Source organism: Corvus cornix, chromosome 18, assembly GCF_000738735.6.
Source record: "Corvus cornix cornix isolate S_Up_H32 chromosome 18, ASM73873v5, whole genome shotgun sequence".
Taxonomy (NCBI): Eukaryota; Metazoa; Chordata; class Aves; order Passeriformes; family Corvidae; genus Corvus; species Corvus cornix.
Window position 1 is genome coordinate 12,285,609 of NC_046347.1, and position 15,455 is coordinate 12,301,063.

General features: G+C 53.9%; 2 protein-coding genes across 3 annotated transcripts; both read right to left on the reverse strand.

Annotated features, from left to right (window-relative positions):
• Nucleotides 1-258: 258 nt before the first annotated feature.
• On the reverse strand, nt 259-11,180 carry PCYT2 (phosphate cytidylyltransferase 2, ethanolamine). Of its 2 annotated transcripts, XM_039562194.1 has the most exons (13): nt 11,073-11,180; nt 10,536-10,624; nt 9,593-9,754; nt 7,611-7,677; nt 7,043-7,127; nt 5,972-6,016; nt 4,574-4,712; nt 3,882-3,964; nt 3,620-3,697; nt 2,935-3,000; nt 2,623-2,688; nt 2,078-2,166; nt 259-1,413 (listed from the first exon to the last, which is right to left on the reverse strand). In XM_039562194.1, exons 1-13 carry the CDS (start codon nt 11,159-11,161, stop codon nt 1,323-1,325), a joined length of 1,149 nt encoding a protein of 382 aa, XP_039418128.1. In that variant the 5' UTR covers nt 11,162-11,180; the 3' UTR covers nt 259-1,322. The 2 variants fall into 2 exon arrangements, with proteins under 2 accessions (XP_039418128.1, XP_039418129.1); XM_039562195.1 differs by lacking the exon at nt 5,972-6,016 and having other exon boundaries at nt 11,073-11,176.
• A 9-nt stretch (nt 11,181-11,189) lies between these two features.
• Nucleotides 11,190-15,387, reverse strand: SIRT7 (sirtuin 7). Its single transcript, XM_039562193.1, has 10 exons — nt 15,244-15,387; nt 15,031-15,168; nt 14,477-14,581; nt 13,505-13,575; nt 13,333-13,405; nt 12,779-12,877; nt 12,075-12,311; nt 11,751-11,831; nt 11,496-11,602; nt 11,190-11,409 (listed from the first exon to the last, which is right to left on the reverse strand). Exons 1-10 carry the CDS (start codon nt 15,337-15,339, stop codon nt 11,205-11,207), a joined length of 1,212 nt encoding a protein of 403 aa, XP_039418127.1. The 5' UTR covers nt 15,340-15,387; the 3' UTR covers nt 11,190-11,204.
• Nucleotides 15,388-15,455: the final 68 nt, after the last annotated feature.

Genomic DNA, 15,455 nt, shown 5'->3' on the forward strand with positions numbered 1-15,455 from the left:
TGCCCGTGGGAGGGGGCCACACGCTGCAGAGGGGGAATTTGTGCACACAGCTGGCAGAGCCCAGGAAGGGGCCAACAGCTCTGAGTTGTGGCTGCTCTGGGGCGGGGGAGCCATTGTGCCAGCCCCAGCCGCTGGAGCTGCAGAGATGCAGTGGGAGCGTGGTGCACCCACTCAGTACCAGTGCAGGGGGGTTGCAGCACATGTTCCCTATGCCCCCTTTCTGCTACCTGGGCTCAAGCCCCAAAAAGACCAATGCACAACTCTTCAACATTTTATTAATGATCAGCAATAAAAGTTTACAAGAGAGAGGACACCAGACACAGCCTGGAAGGACCATCTGGCACAGTGCAGTGAGCTGCTCAGGATATCCACCACAGTACCCTGGAATGTAAGAGGCAAAAGGGGCTCACAGCTCAGGACCCATCCTCCCAGCCATGCACCTCCCCTTAGAGGCCATCAGAAAACAACCCTAAAACTTCACCTGGCCAGGTCCCACCCTCAGGTAAGCCATCGGGCACAAGGTGGGCTCTGGCAGCAGCAGCAAGTGGGTCTCCGAGTACAGTCCACACGAGGCATCGGGTCCTGCTGCCTCGCAAATGGAGAGCCTTTGGGAAAAGGCCCCAGGATTCCTATGCCTCATGTGGAGCAACACCTCCACCTAGCACGCCAGCACCACCTACCCCTGCAGCAGCTGCCACCTGCAGCCTGTCACTGGGGCAGCAAAGGATTTGCCTTTATCCAGCTCAACCCAGAGTAGCTCTGGGTCTGTGCAGGGGCAGGAGCTGAGGAGAGGCAGCACAGTGAACCCTAGAGCCCAGCACCACCTCTGGCAGCCAGCCCCTTGTTCCTAAGCAAAAGCTGCAGGAGGAACTACATGAGCGCTGTCTGTCCAGCCACCCACACCACTGCCCAAGGGGCTGCTCTGGAATGCAGACCCCAGTCAGGACAGCAGAGTCTGGCAGGGCAAGGGGGCATGGGCAGCTCCTCCACTTCCCTCCTACTAAGAGCCAGAAATGGCAGAAGGTAAAAGCACATCAACATGTTAAAACATTAATTATAATTAAAACCTTTTTTTTTGTCAAATCTCCTCCTGGGAAAGGGGTCGGGGACTGATTAACGGAGATAAAACTAGGCAGCGGAATCCCAACTCGTTTTGTCTGCATAATTAGTGCAGGAAGAGCTAGGACAGCAGAGGGTAGGACAGCACATCCTGAGTGCCAGCAGTGCTGCCCACCCTTCAGGGGTCCTTTCCTGAAAAGCTGTTGCTCTCCTGGAGGGTGAAGTTGCAGCGCTCTGTGGACCACACGTTCACGCTCTGCAGCCTAGTGCTTCTCCTCCTCCAGCCTTCTCATGGCCTCCAGCACAGCCAGCTCTTTTGCTTCTTTCTTCTGGTTGCGAGCTTCAAACTCCAGCCTGCAAAAATCACACAATACTGTGAGATTCTCATTCATCCTTACCTCTTGTAGACAAAAGCACCTGGAGCAGAAGAGCACTGCCTTCTCCTATGCTGCTCTGTTCTGAGAGCACTTCAGAAACCACTCAGGATCCCCAGACTCCTCCAGAGCCTCTCCCAGAGCTTTCCATGGCTGTTGCCATCACTGCAGTCCTGAGCTCCCACACTGGTCCCACCCTACTTCTTTCTCCCTCTGTGGAAGAAGCTGCTATTCCATTCTTGGGCTGTCCTGGGTGTTGTAACACCAAAATCAAATTTATCACTGATGTAAGCCAAGGTGCTGAAGGTGAAGGACTCAGGCCTAAAGAAAAAAGACCAAAGCTCTGAGAGAAGCAACATGCTCTTTGCCCCAGGATACAGCAAGGAAATTTATCATTATAGGAGAAATCCAATAAATGTGCCACGTAGCACATTCTGACACAGCAGAGTTAAGCTGTTCCTTTCCCTGTACAGACTGGTACAACCACAGTTAAAGTCTCCCCAAGCTATGAAAGAGGAGGAACAAGTTTTCTGACCCTTTGCCTTTAGATAACCCCTTCTCTCCCTATTTGGTCCCATTAATCAGTCCCCAGACATTCTGGATGGAATGGTATGCGACAGAACCAGGAGACAAAGAAATCCAACCTGTTCTTGATGATTCTTTGCACAATTAGATCTGTGGTGAGATTGCTGCCACTGTCCACCAGCTGGAAAATGCCACGTTGCTTCGGTTCCTGCAGACAGACATAACACTGGGCTGTGAAAACATGTGGGACCTGGGTGTGCAGCTCAGCAGTGACAGCTGAGCTGAGTTGTGGCAAGTCCCGTGGTGGCCAGACAGGCAGGATGCACAGCGATCTCCTCGGAGGCAAAACAAACACTTGCTGAAAGCAAAGCCCCACATACACAGGAGCTGCCCAGGACTGGAAGAGAGCAAAGCACACAGGATTTCTCACCCTGCCATGAAGGCACAGAAACAGGCAGAGTAAAACAATGCCTGGAAGAGTGGAGCTGTCGGGAATGATTTACTGACTGCTCCATGTAGCTACCCTCAGGGGTCGATGAAAAGCTGCATCACCTGCCAAGGCCCTGCCCAGGTAGCCTCCTCTGAAATACACCTTCTCAGTCCAGGAACACAACCAGAGCCAGGCTCTGTATATCAAATGCTGACAAAGCAGCTGGTACTTTACCTCATATGGATCAGAACCGTCCTTGTCTGGCACTACCTCAGTCATCCCATGGCAAACAAGTGTTACCTGGAGAAGGACACAAAAGTCACTGACAAGATCCAAAAGATGACAGGGACATTTCCTGCCACTACTCCCACAGAGCACAGCCTGGAGATCAGCAAAGCCACCCTCCTGCACCAGCGTGGCAGTCCCTCTGTAACTCACTGAGCAGGACACTCCCTCCTTGCACCCCTGTGTCATCCTGCACCACTTTAGCTCCCCACACACATCACACACCAGCATCTTCGTGTCCATCAGTATGCAAGGACTCACCCTGAAGTGATCCAACAGATCAGCAGTCACAGCGTAGGGAGCTCCAATCACCACCTCTGAGACATACTAAAAAAGGAACCAGGTAGGGTCCAGATTTGAAAAAAAACCCTATCAAACAAAAACCCAAAACCCAATCCCAAGCCAGAAACCAGCTGCTTCTTAAAGAGACCTGAGCATGTCACCTGGCTATAGACTCAGAAGTTCAAGTAAGGGAACAGGGAAGTGGGTTCAGCAGCAACTGCTTGTAACACAGTAGCTTTTTGTTCCTCTACAGAATGTCCTTTCTGTGCCTACAGAGCAAATCTAGAAGTTAATTGCTCCAGGCACACATTTCTGAGGCTCCCCATGATTTTGTCCCAGGAATTTTCTCCCCTGCTGCAGGAAGCAGAGTTTTCTACTGGCATATGTCTGTCTACACAGAGCCACACAGCTCCCTACATGGCCCGGTCCAGCCCTGTCCCTGCTGGCAGAGCAGCTGGATGGGTCACCAGCTTGGATCAGCCAGGATAGCACAGGAGCCCAGCAGAGCCTCCCAAGAGTTCATCAGCACCTCTGGCAGCCTCAAGTGATTCATCTTGTCTGTCTTCTCAGGGTGCACCAAGGAACTCATGCAAGATCACTGAGCACAAGTGAGCACCACCAGGCTCCAGGCAATTTCTGGAACCGCGCAGAGACACCCACTCACCCTGCAGGCCAGGACACTGAGGGTTCGCTCATGGATGTTCATGATGGGATAGTTCTTCCCTTTGTAGCGATTCACCTCCTACGGCAAAGCACCAGTCAGAGTCAGAAGAGAGACAGAGCACAACTCCATTCCCTCTTGCTCTCTCCCAAAATGAAATTCCCGTATTGGTCAATACATCCCTGTCCTGTCTCCCGGAGCACAGCCTGCCTGGTTCAGAGAACAGGGCCAAGCAGCTCTGCCTTTGGACAGGTTCTACACGAACCTGATCAAAGTGCAGCCCAGCAATGATATAGGGTTTCTCTGCCAACTGGTGAACCTTCTCCAGGAAATCTACATGACCAACATCTGCAGATCTGTTTAAGGAACTGAAGCTCACATGGAAAACAGAGGAAGGAAGACAGAAACAGTGTCACTCAAAAACGACAGTGGGAGATGGGAATCCCTAGGATTTTATTCTTGCACTACTAATTAATTGCCTATTTCCAAGAACAGTTGCTGCCTCCCTCCTCAGGTTCCACCGGTTCTGGGCAAAAGCCAGAGATTTTTTAGCTCCACCTTACATGGACTCAGCTTTGCCTCTATCCAGAATTTCTACTTGTTCCAGATGTAAAAGCCTCAAAGCCTGCCCCAGGAATGGAGTGTCAGCTCCAGATGCTCTGTTACAGTCTCTCGGTCTATGGCAGCCAGTCTTCACCACAATCATTAGAGTGTTGAGAGTATCCAACTGTTGTCCTGAAATCCAATAGCCACAGATTGCTCCACAGAGGAGCTACAGCTTCCTTCTCAGCATCCTGTGACTTAGAAACTGCCAGGAAGAACTCACTCCTGACTCCTCCCTCATGTGCAGCTACAGAAAAGGAAAAAAAAAACCGAGGCAAATATCCAGTCTGGTGCCTCCCAACATGAGAACATCAAACAAAGACCACTGCTGCAACCAAAGAGAGTCAAGGATACGGAACAGGTCAAAGGCTCCAGCCACATAGATGATGGTGTCTCCCGGCTGTGGCTCCTTCCCTGATGCAAACTGGATGATCTTCTGGGATGTCTGCAGGAACTGTGAGACGCCAGTCCAGGGACTATGACCTTTGGGCCCCTGTGAAAACATACACCAGACACAGCTTCTTTCCAAGCTCTGTGAGGGGGTTTGGAGAACACAGAACACAGTGCTGCGCAATTTGCTCATCTGAATTTCCTGGCAACTGTAACAACTCCCAGCACCTTGGACTTTCTACATTCCTGGCATCAAGTATTTAGGCAATTTCACAAAAGCCCTTTATGCTCTGTCTAAATCATTCCCTCAGCAGCCAGCTCAGGAGATGCCAAGAGGAAAGCTCAGGAAGGAGGAAGACAACAGGGCAGGTCTGGATTTCCATGAGAAGCAAGACATGCTCGGGAGACAACACACGACAGTCTGCCAAGCCTCAGGGCACCTGTCTGGCCCCTCAGCTCTGAGGACAGAGCTCGGTCCCCACCACGTGGTAGTTGTGCAAACAGCCACCAAGTCACCTGCTGTGCTCCCCAAAGCTGCTCCACGGGACTTGGCAGGACACAGACACTGCAGCTGAGGCCAGAGCAGGCCCTGCAAAGGGCAGCATGCAGACAGCTCAGCTGGCGGGGTCATGTAGGGTACCCAATGCCCTGATCCATTCTACCCAGATCCAAGCTCCAGGAAACAGTTGTGCTGGAGCAATATGTCCCATAACACCTGCTCAAGACCCCCAAAATAGTGGGGAACTACGGATGATTCATACAGGTCAGCAAACCCCCGTGAGTAAAAAAGGCCTGCTCAAGCTGCTGGTGCAGCTTATTAAGCAGGGACAATCCAGCTGCCAAGGAAATAAACAGGGCTGATGACCCTTTAGAAGCAGTGCGAGCTGCAAGCTGGACCCAGCAGCTGCAATGCTGAGAGGGCTGCGCTGCCTTCGAGCTCTGCAACACAGTGTGGCCACGTGCCTGCTGTGTCAATACCTCCCAAACCCAATACACCACCTTCAAAACAACACAAGCACTGAGAGGAGCATCCACAGAGGCTGTCCCTGGGCTGGAACCACAGGCACTCGGGTCCCAAGGGAAGTGGCAGGAAGTAATTTACAACAAGGAAGGAATCCAGCACAGGCTCAGTGGGGACAGCAGCCCTGTGGTCCCACGGAAGGACAGCTCATGCACTGCCCTGTGCCACACCTGCCCATCACAACCACCGCAGGTGCTGCCGTATGGGGACAGCAGACATTCACCGAGACGTTACTGCTACATGTGGGAGGACAAACAAGCCTGCAACAGGCCAGAAAGCACACTGGGAATCCTTCTCAGGTAGGACAACAACCAGACGTCCACGACCAGAACTCACATTACCTTCCCAAAGTTGTCAGTGTGCTTCCGATAGTCTAGGTCCTCATCCTGAAGGGAGATAAAGAGTCAAAATGTTTAAGCACTTGCACAGCTCATCCAACCAAGATATGCTTGTGTGTGGGAAGTGCTGGGAAGGCCAGGTTCAAAAACGCACACCAGGCATCTGGGGCACTGAATGCTGACAAACTGGTTAATACCTAAACCAGAGTCCTGTCCCGGCATGAGTCAGAGGAAATGTGTCCTTATCTGATCCCAGCTTGGCACCACCAGCAAAGGTGGTGGTTCTTGCCCAACCTGCAACCCCTCGAGTGCTGCACAGCTGCATCCTCCCTCAGCCTGGCAAGCCCCTGACAGGACAGCATCCCTTCTCCTGCTAAAGACCCTCATGAGAGCCAGGCTTAGGTCTCTGCAGCAGCCAGCAGCACTGGGCAGATCTCGGTGTGAACTCACGTGTTACAGCTAAGCCAATTTAACAGCTCAGCACACCAAAACATCTCCCTTTGTCCCCGAATTCACCTGTGGGTCGCTTGTTCCTGCAGTTATCCAGGTGATTCTATTCACAGATTCCTTCATTACTCAGTAAATTCGACTCATTACCTGACATAAAACCACCTATTTTACTCTTCCCTGGTTAGGTTAGCTCCCAACCAGCAAGTGAGCTGAGGAGACTCAAGAAAGGTCTGATCAGACTAGAGACAGCAGAAAGCAGAAACGTGAAGCTCAGTGGGAAGGGAGAGGAGTTTCCAATTCTGGCAGCACCTGGCTGACACATCAATGTGCCTGCACTGTGTTGTTCCACCCTGGGAGAAGTCACGGGCTTGCCTGCAGTTCCCTAACATTCCTGAGGCCCACACTGATCATGAGGCATCAGAATCTTTGTTCCATCACACTGTGATCTCAGACATGTTGAAGCAAACATAAGCAGGTTGTTTTGCTGCCACTGCCCGCTCTCCATGCACCTGGGAGCAAGGCGCAGGAGCTCCACTCCTCCACTCTACTCCGTTTGGGGCAGCAGAAGGGAAGAGGTGGCACATGCCCTGTACTCCACCTCCCACCCAAAGCCCTCTGACTCACTATGTTGCTGTGGTGAGCCTTAGTCATGAGCAGCATGCGGCCAACAAGGTCAGTGGTGGACACGCCCTGAGTGCGTTTGCATTCCCTGCGGGAGACAAGCAAAGGATGAAGCAGAAGCCACAGGAGTGTATGCCTCTGTCTTCCCACCATTACCACGGGAATGCCTGTGACACCTGATCAATCCAAACCAGGGGCTGTCCTGAACAAGCCTTCCTTCTCAAGTACAGCATTTATTTGCTGAGCCTCTGTCTGCATCGTCCTCACGCCACAGCAACTGCTCATGTGAACAACGCTTCCCTCACTCAGACCTCCCAACAGAGCCAACTCCCAGTGAGGCTTTAAAACCAGAACCAGCATCTGCCAGGAACCAGACAGCCCCACTGGGCAGGACTGTCTGCCCCACTTCCCTGAAGCCAAAATGCTGGGAGCAACTGACGCTCTGACACACATACAGCCAAGTTCAGGTGTGATCTGAAGATAGGTATGTTTCATCTGACTTCCCTTCAGGGCACAAATTCCCCAAAACTTTGCCCAAAACAAGATAAACAGGTAAGGAGCAAGAGGTTACCTGTATCGCCCTGCTGTCTTTACTTCCTCATAGGTGTCCTTGCCATCGATAGTTAAGGTGATGTCATCTGCAGAGAGAAAAAAGCCTCAGAACTGTACCCAAGCTCTCCTGCACAAAAGCAGCAGCTGTGCAGGTCCCACACACCTAGGGTCGGACTGGAGCTCTGCAATCCAAATCCCTGTGCATACACAGGGGACATGTCCTGCGCCCACAAAAATGCCAGGGGTTTTTAAGACTACAATGTCTGTGAAGACAAGGATATTCCTGGATACTAAATACCATTACAGCAGTGGGCACAGCTGATTATTGTCTGAATGACAATAAACAGGCACTATCCATATCGATGTTAAAAAGCACCTTTTAGCTCTTCTAGGACTGGTTTTAACCATTGGTTCACATTACAAGTTTTCAGTCAATGAAACAGTTCATCCAATGGAAAGTTCTTCCTCTCAGTGATGGCACTTCCACAGTGACATCCAGGGACCCCTCTACAGAGGCAATTCCGGTTCATCCCTGGCACATGGCTCCCAACTCTCTCTGCAGAAACACCTCTCACGTACTTTTGGTGGTGGTACAAAGCCTTCACAAGCAAAAGCTAAGCTGTTTTCCCTTTGCCAAAACAGTGAGAGGGCAGCCCACAAGCGCACCCACAGTCAGGTGGCTCAGTCCTGCTCAGTTCTCCTAAAACCCAACACCCTCCCCTCAGAGCACAGGAACAGGAGGGCACACACTGCCAGCACAGCTTGGCATGCCAGGAGAGGCACAAACAGCAGGATTGCTGTCACCTTCCCAGATAAGCTCAGCTATTTCCAAACTCAGCTTTTGCACAAACACAACCTGGCAAAACTGCCGGTGCAGGCGTGTTGCTCAGGAGAAGCACGGAATGACGTGGCAGAGGGGATGAATGCAAGCAGTTGGAGCAGAGGCCACAAGCACTCCTCTACTGTCATAACCCCTCACCAAGCCCTGTAAGGGGTCACGTACACCAAACACGTTCAGGGCAGGCAATGAAGTTAATGAGGAATTTGATAACCACTCCATCCACGTGAAAAAAGCATATTTATCTTCTAAAGATTAAGGATTTATTTACATTTAGTGAAATACTTGGCTTATCAATAGCAGGTGGCTGGGATCAGATGAGAGATACACGAAATGAGTGCAAAGACTACTCCTGGTCAAACTAACAAAATTCCTTCAGAGGAGCAGGGAGGAAGGGCTGAGGCTTAATGAGCATCGGCAGCGGCCCAGGAAGGGACAGAGTCCCACAGCAAGTACGTTTCCTCAGAACACTGGTTCTCTCCAGCAACTGTACACCAAAAAGTGTTCACAGTAAGAACTAGGTCTCTGGCCACATGGTCAGCTGAGCCACTGAACAGCTTATCAGCTGGATAAAGAGAGAAGCTTTTCAGATCTAACCTTGTCCCAGGATAAGCAGATATAGACATGATTGTATTTCTGCATGCTTACTTTTTCAATAGTGTTTTTCACACTTAAGTTTTATAAATAGCTTTCCCCTTTGCACAAATTTCTGCTGGTACTAAGGGCAACCTCGGGATAATTTTAAACAACATATTTCACTTTTGTAAGTTAAAACCAAGGGCCCTGGCCACTCTCAAGATTCTGAGCACACTGACATGTTTCTCCAGACCACGAGACCAGGAGCAGCTGTGCTGCCCAGTGCAGGCACTGGGAAGGCAGACCTGTATCACGGAGTAACCCCGACCCCCAGTGCAGGTGTTGAGAAGGCAGAGCTCTGCACACACCAGGTATCCTCGACCCCCGTGCCAGCCGGGACAGTGCTCGGTTTGCAGCAGGGCACCAGGAGCACACAGCCCTGAGGCCCCCCGGGACTCCCGACCGCCGCCGCTTCCTGCTCCCGGGGCTGCTCTTGCTCCCGGGGCTCCTCCCAGGGCGGCACCACCGGTTTCCAAGAGTGCGTGCCCTCCTCCTTGGGCACAGCCACTGCCTCAAACACCACTTACCCCCATGCACACAGAAGTCACAGCTGTACTTGTCCAGGGTTTCCAGTGTGGTGACATAAGGAGCTCCAGGAGCAATCTCATCAACCCACTTGATGGCCTGCACCATTTTGTACCTCTCCTCCTGTGTAAAGACGGGGGGACCCTTGTGCTTGGCAATCTCCTCTGGGGGAGAAACAAAATTCCAGTTAGAAGCACGTCCTGCAGCTACAGTGACTCTCAGTCACAGCTGCCTCACTCATTTCATGGGCAGGTGAATTTCACTGCAGGCTTATCCTCAGCTTGGGATCACTCCAAGGTAGCAAAGGAAGCCCCAGATAGATCAGAAAATAATTTCACCCAGTTGCATTTCCTAAGTGCTTAACAAGGGCCCTGGAATTCACTCAGAGGGCAAAAGGTCTCAGTGCTTCCCTGTACCCAGATACTTGTACCTGAGGGGATGAGCTGGGCATCCTAGTATCCCCCATGGGGAAATTTCCCTCTTAAACAGTAACTTCATACTATGCTTGGTTCATACTAGAAATTCTGCATATATAAACCCATTTGAAAATATATCTTCACATGCAAGAACTTGTTTCTGGCACTTAACTTCCAGATAGCCTTGAAATGAGTTTTCTCCACACAGTAACTTGTTTTGAAACATAAGTTCTGCAGCTCCTACCAGCAAAACCAGACTGATTTTCAGCAGTTTCAACTGTTTTTATAGCACAGAATGCAGATCAACCCTCAGAGCCTGCAACATCTGACCCACCTAATCCTCAGTCCAAAAGTGTGACAGGGGTAACTCCACTCCCAGAGAAGGGACGTTTTTCTCTTGGAAGTTACTGCTCCTGGAGCAGATGGAGGAAGAAGCCTGACCCTATCAGGAGCTCTTGGTTCTCTTGGGGCTAATGCTGCTGGCCAATTTGAGGGGCTACACGAGATGAAACCTGGTAAAACCTCTTACCATCCGTGTGGACCCCAACGATCAAGTAATCGCCCATGGCCCGCGCCTGGCGCAGCTGGTTGGAGTGGCCATAGTGCACCATGTCGTAGCTGGAAAGAGAAGGGCCGGGTCAGCCCGGGTACACCGGGACGTGCTGCCTTGGAAGCTGCGGACAATCTGCCCCAGGCTTTGGGGCTGAAGGTCTCTGTGCTGCCGGGCAGGGCTGTGCCGGTACAGCCCGGTCACCAAGGCCCGCAGCAGCGCTTCCTCCCACCGCAGTGAGCCGGTCCTGGTGCGGCAGGTGCCGGCTGCAGCCCGGGGGGGAACCGACCGGCCCCACCGAGGCCCGTTAGGCGGCCGAGCCCAAGGGCGCTCCCGGCTCCGGAGCGGTCCCGTTCGCTCCTGCTCGCCCGGTGCTCTGCGCGGAGAGCGTCGCTCTTCCCCGGGCCCGGGCCCGTCCCGCCGCGGTGACAGAGGAGGCGGAGGCACCAGCGTAGCCAACACGGTTTATTTCTGCGGCGCCACGACATCACCCGGCCCCGCGCCCGCCCCACTCACCATCCATCGCACCAGACGCGCACGGGCCGCTGGCCGCCGCCGCCGCCCGCCGCGGCCCCGCCGCCGCCCGCCGCCCCGTTGCGCAGCATGGCCGCACTGTCACCGGCGGCGCCGCCCCGCCCCGCCCCGCGCTCAGCGGCTCTTCCTGCGCCGGGCGCCCTTGGCGCAGCCGCGGCCGAGCCACCCCCCGGGGCGCCCGACCGCCGCCTCCGCCCGCTCCCGGGGCTGCTCCTGCTCCCGGGGCTCCTCCCGGGGCGGCGCCACCGGTTTCCGCGAGTGCGTGCCCTCCTCCTCGGGGCGCAGCGGCTCGGCCAACGCGAAGATGGGGTCCCGCGCCCTGCGGAAGGAAAGAGAGGGCGGCGGTGGGCGCTGGAGGTGGCCCCGGGCCGGGGGCTCCCACCGCAGAGAGCCCGGGCCACTCACCGGTCGTAGCGCGGAATTTCCAGCCCCAGCTCCGCCATCAGCAGCCGCATCACGTCGTCGCAGCGGCCATGCAGCTTCAGGGCGGCCAGGTCGTCCTTCGGAGTCCACTGCGAGCGACAGCAGAGCCGGCTGCAGGCAGCTCCCCGGGGTGGCAGCGGGGGGCTCCTGCCCGGGGCCTGGCAGGGGCTCGGCCCCACACATCTGCAGCCCCTTGGCTCGCACCTGGCCAACCCAGCGCCAAGGGCTTTATCTCACCTGCAGGTTCACAATATACAGCTTGGGTCGGCGTGGGGGGGGCTTGCTCATGCACCAGAGCCGTGGATACTTTTTCAAAACCTGCCACAAAGCACAGAGGATCAGCACGGCCACAGGCACACGCAGCTGTGAACCGTATCAGCGAGAGGAAAAGGAATGTATTACCAGGAGGGGAAAGAGGGAGGAAGAGAGACTATCACAGATGTTGGGCGAATCCTGACACCAGAGTTTACAGTTGTCTGTTTGGGAGGAGACTGCTCAGCACCAAGGTGTATCACCAAGAGGGAATGCTGCTAACAATCTTCACCGAGTCTCTAAAGTTACCTTTAAGCTGGAACCCAGACAAAGAATCACATCTGCTTTGCTTGCAGCTTCTGTTGCTGCTTCCCAGTTCAGGGGCTGTCTCAATGTCCCCTTCTCCCCAAAGTGGACGATTGTATCTCTCAACTGTGCCCCACACTTGTGGCACATCCTGCCCGTGTGATGCCTGTGCAGGGCTGTGCGCTCCGTCACATCAAACACTCGCACGTACTCTCTGTTGGGTGTACAGGAAGTGCAGACCTGGTGCAGGATGAAAGCAGAAACCTCGTCACATCATCACCATCCCACCCACGAGAGGCCAGGAGCAAGCCTGTTCTCTTGGAAGAAAAGCATTTTTGGGGACAACACAGAAGTTGTAGACAGAAGCATCAGGGATCAGATGCTAACTTGGAAAACCTTAAGTTTTTTTTGAAAACCAGCAAGTGGAGCCACAGGCAGCTTTTGGCTACATGCTGGGAGGGATTTCAGAGAAGGGCTGAGGAAGAGGTCAGAAGCAAAAGGCTCCAGCAAATACAGAGAAAGAGCTACAGAGTTTGATTTGGTACTTTCTAAGTAGTTCACCCCAAACCTGATGTTCTGAAGACAAGAACTGCACAGAGGCCAAGCCCTTGTACTAATTCCTCATGAGCTAGTGGAAGATCCAAGAGTTTACATTCTCTTTTTTTGAGGCCACTTAACAGTGACTTTTTCCTGCTCTGGCCACTCACCTCTATGTACATGTTCCCATGAAGCTCAGATATTGCAGCTCGGGGTAACCCGCTCCGCAGGTGCAGCCCATCACAGTTCTGAGACACCACATGCTGCACCTTGAAGGGAACAAAACACTGAGCTCCCACAGACTGCACAGGTAACACTCCAAGCAGGTGATGCACGTGTCCCAAATCGCACCAACAGCCTGTACGTCAGAGCAGGACCCCCAGAGGAGGAGCATGGTGAGCAGACCTTTGTGAAAGCTAAATGGAAAGCCTCCTCCTGCTAAACAGGAGGGCTTTCTAGGGCTGGCTGATTCGTGACCAGTTCCCCAGACCAGCCTCACCAGATACAAATACAACATGTTAAAGAAAAGGCACCAGGGGAAAAACTGCCAGAGCTGCAGCCTGCAGCTCACTAAGGAAGGCTTGGACACATCTTCCTACATGGATGTGCAGCCACTTAAGCCAAAAACATAGTCAGGCAATCTCCTGAAAAGCTTTCTCTTCCCTGCTGGGTTTATCATTCTTAGGCAGAGGAACATGAGTAAGGTGAGGAAAAATTATCTTACCAGGTTGTGCTTGTGCAGGCAGGCAATGCCCATATGAGTGAGCGTGGGCTCTGCCTCACTCAGGTCTGCAGCCCTGACAAGAAGCAAGGGGGAAAAAAAAAAAAGCTGGAATTGCCATTAACCTCTTCCAGTATCAGCTTTCTGTCACACAGTTCAGAATTTGGCTCCTCACCTGATGCTCCTGCCCTTCTGCAGCAGTGTCCAAATGCCGTTGGGGCCTCTGTAGTCTGGGATTGAAGCTGCCTGTCACCGGGAGAGAAAACCAGGCCTGATGGGGGGGGTTGTCACAGTTCTTGTACATAAACACAACCAACCCAGGCCCACCCAGGACAACTGCAGACATCTCCATCCATGGCTGCTTTTTCATTCACTCCGAGTTTTCCAGCGTAGTTGTTCCTGAACACAGGGAAACCTCCTCATATGTTTTATCTCTCTCTTCTACCTTTCAGCTCTCATTTTCACCTCTACTGTTAGTTTTCTCCAATTTTACCATTATGGAATCCCTCCAGAACTCTTTTTCACCCTTGATTCTTCCCATTTCCCTCCACAGAACTTCATTCTTGAGCCTTTTCTTATTTTCCCTAGACTCTGGTTTTCTCACACTCGGCATCTCTAGCAAACATGCAGGTGACATGAGCACTCAGCCCCCTGCCCTGAGCCATGCTCCATGTCAGCAGAGAATGGAGTGACATTCCCATGTCACACAAAGGTGACAGATGTCACGTTAAAAGAGGTAGAACCAGACTGCTGCTTTGCCCCAGGCGGCTGCAACGAAATAATTCTCAACTGCTGTTTGTAAATTCTAATAATCCCCAGCTGTCCCTGCATGTCCGATAACACATATAACATTCCTGATCCAAGTGGCTTAAGGTTTTACACCAAGTCATTGAAGAGGCTTGAGTGAGGCAAGACCAGCATCCTCTTGCTCAGGCTGCACATCCTGCATGTGGTCAGAGGCAATGCAGCCACAGGATCTCACGGGCAGTAGGAGTGACCCCAGGATGCAGCCTGGAAACTGCTGGCCGCAGGACTCATGCAGCATCCCGGGCTCATCACGCATGTCCTGTGGTCATTCAGGAACCAGGCAACAGTCCGGCCAATACCGCCCCCTGAAGGGGCTCCAGCTGCTGACCCCCAAACTCACCGTGCTGATCCCAGCGCCTGTGTAGATGACGAGGTGCCTGGCGCTCCGCACGGCTGCTGCCAGCTCAGCCACCTTTCTCTTCAGCTCCTCTGGTTCATCACACACCTGAGAAACACACCTCAGCAGGTTCAGACAGATCAGAAATACACTACACCACTGAGTCAGAAAGAACGGGGATCTCCCCAAAAGTTTGACTGGCCAACCAGGAAAAGCAACACAAACATTATCAACAGTGGTTTCCAAATGAAAAGAACATGGGCGTTGTTCATGGAAGGATGACGGGAAAAAGCTTCCTGGAGACCAGAAGCTGCTGACCCACCCGACGTGCCCACACAGCCACACGCGCCTGGCAGCACGGCTGACCGGAGATAAACACAGGGCAGTCCCCGGAGGGCAGACGCGTTCCCGGTACCGGGACACAGCGGTTGTTCACCGAGGCCTGCCGTGGCTTCAGAGCTCGGCAGCATCGAGCCCGGCGACCTCCGCCCCGCCTCTCCGCGGCCGGGGCCGCTCCCTGCCATCACCGACACGGCTTCCCCGGTCCCGCCGCCCACCTCTTCTTGCCGCCGCCGCAGCCGCTCGCGCCGCTTGCGGCGCCGCTCCAGCTCCCTGACGATGTCCTCGCTCTCACTCAGCACCTGGCACTCCTCGGGGCTCCGCTCCGCCGGCGGCTTCCTCCAGATGCGGGATACCTGCCCGGTGCACACGCGTGGTCACGGCGGCCCGCAGCGGCGAGGTGGAACGGGTCGGGCCGCGTCGTACCATACCTGTCTCCGGCGGTCCCGCTGCTCCTCCTGCTGCAGGATCTCGGCGCGCGCCGCCGCTTTCCGCTCGGAGCGGCTCAGGCTGCCGCCCGCCGCCATCGCCCCGGACCCGCCGCGCCTCCGCCGCCACCGGGCTCAGCTCCGCCGCTTCCGCCTTCCGGTCAGAGCGCGCGCGCCGCTTCCGGCACCGCCCCCGCGCGCGGCAGCGCCCCCTG

Bases quoted from the DNA above. Each gene is read 5' to 3' on its own strand.
- PCYT2 (XM_039562194.1), bottom strand. From the start codon at position 11,161: ATGCTGCGCAACGGGGCGGCGGGCGGCGGCGGGGCCGCGGCGGGCGGC. The intron at 7,128-7,610 runs GTAACCTCTTGC...TGTCTCCCGCAG, and splicing joins AAGACAGCAGGGCGATACAG to GGAATGCAAACGCACTCAGG. The intron at 2,167-2,622 runs GTAAAGTACCAG...GTCTGTCTGCAG, and splicing joins ACGGTTCTGATCCATATGAG to GAACCGAAGCAACGTGGCAT.
- SIRT7 (XM_039562193.1), bottom strand. From the start codon at position 15,339: ATGGCGGCGGGCGGCAGCCTGAGCCGCTCCGAGCGGAAAGCGGCGGCG. The intron at 12,878-13,332 runs GTAAGATAATTT...GTTCCCTTCAAG, and splicing joins GCCTGCACAAGCACAACCTG to GTGCAGCATGTGGTGTCTCA. The intron at 12,312-12,778 runs GTGAGTGGCCAG...ATCCTGCACCAG, and splicing joins ATGGGAACATGTACATAGAG to GTCTGCACTTCCTGTACACC.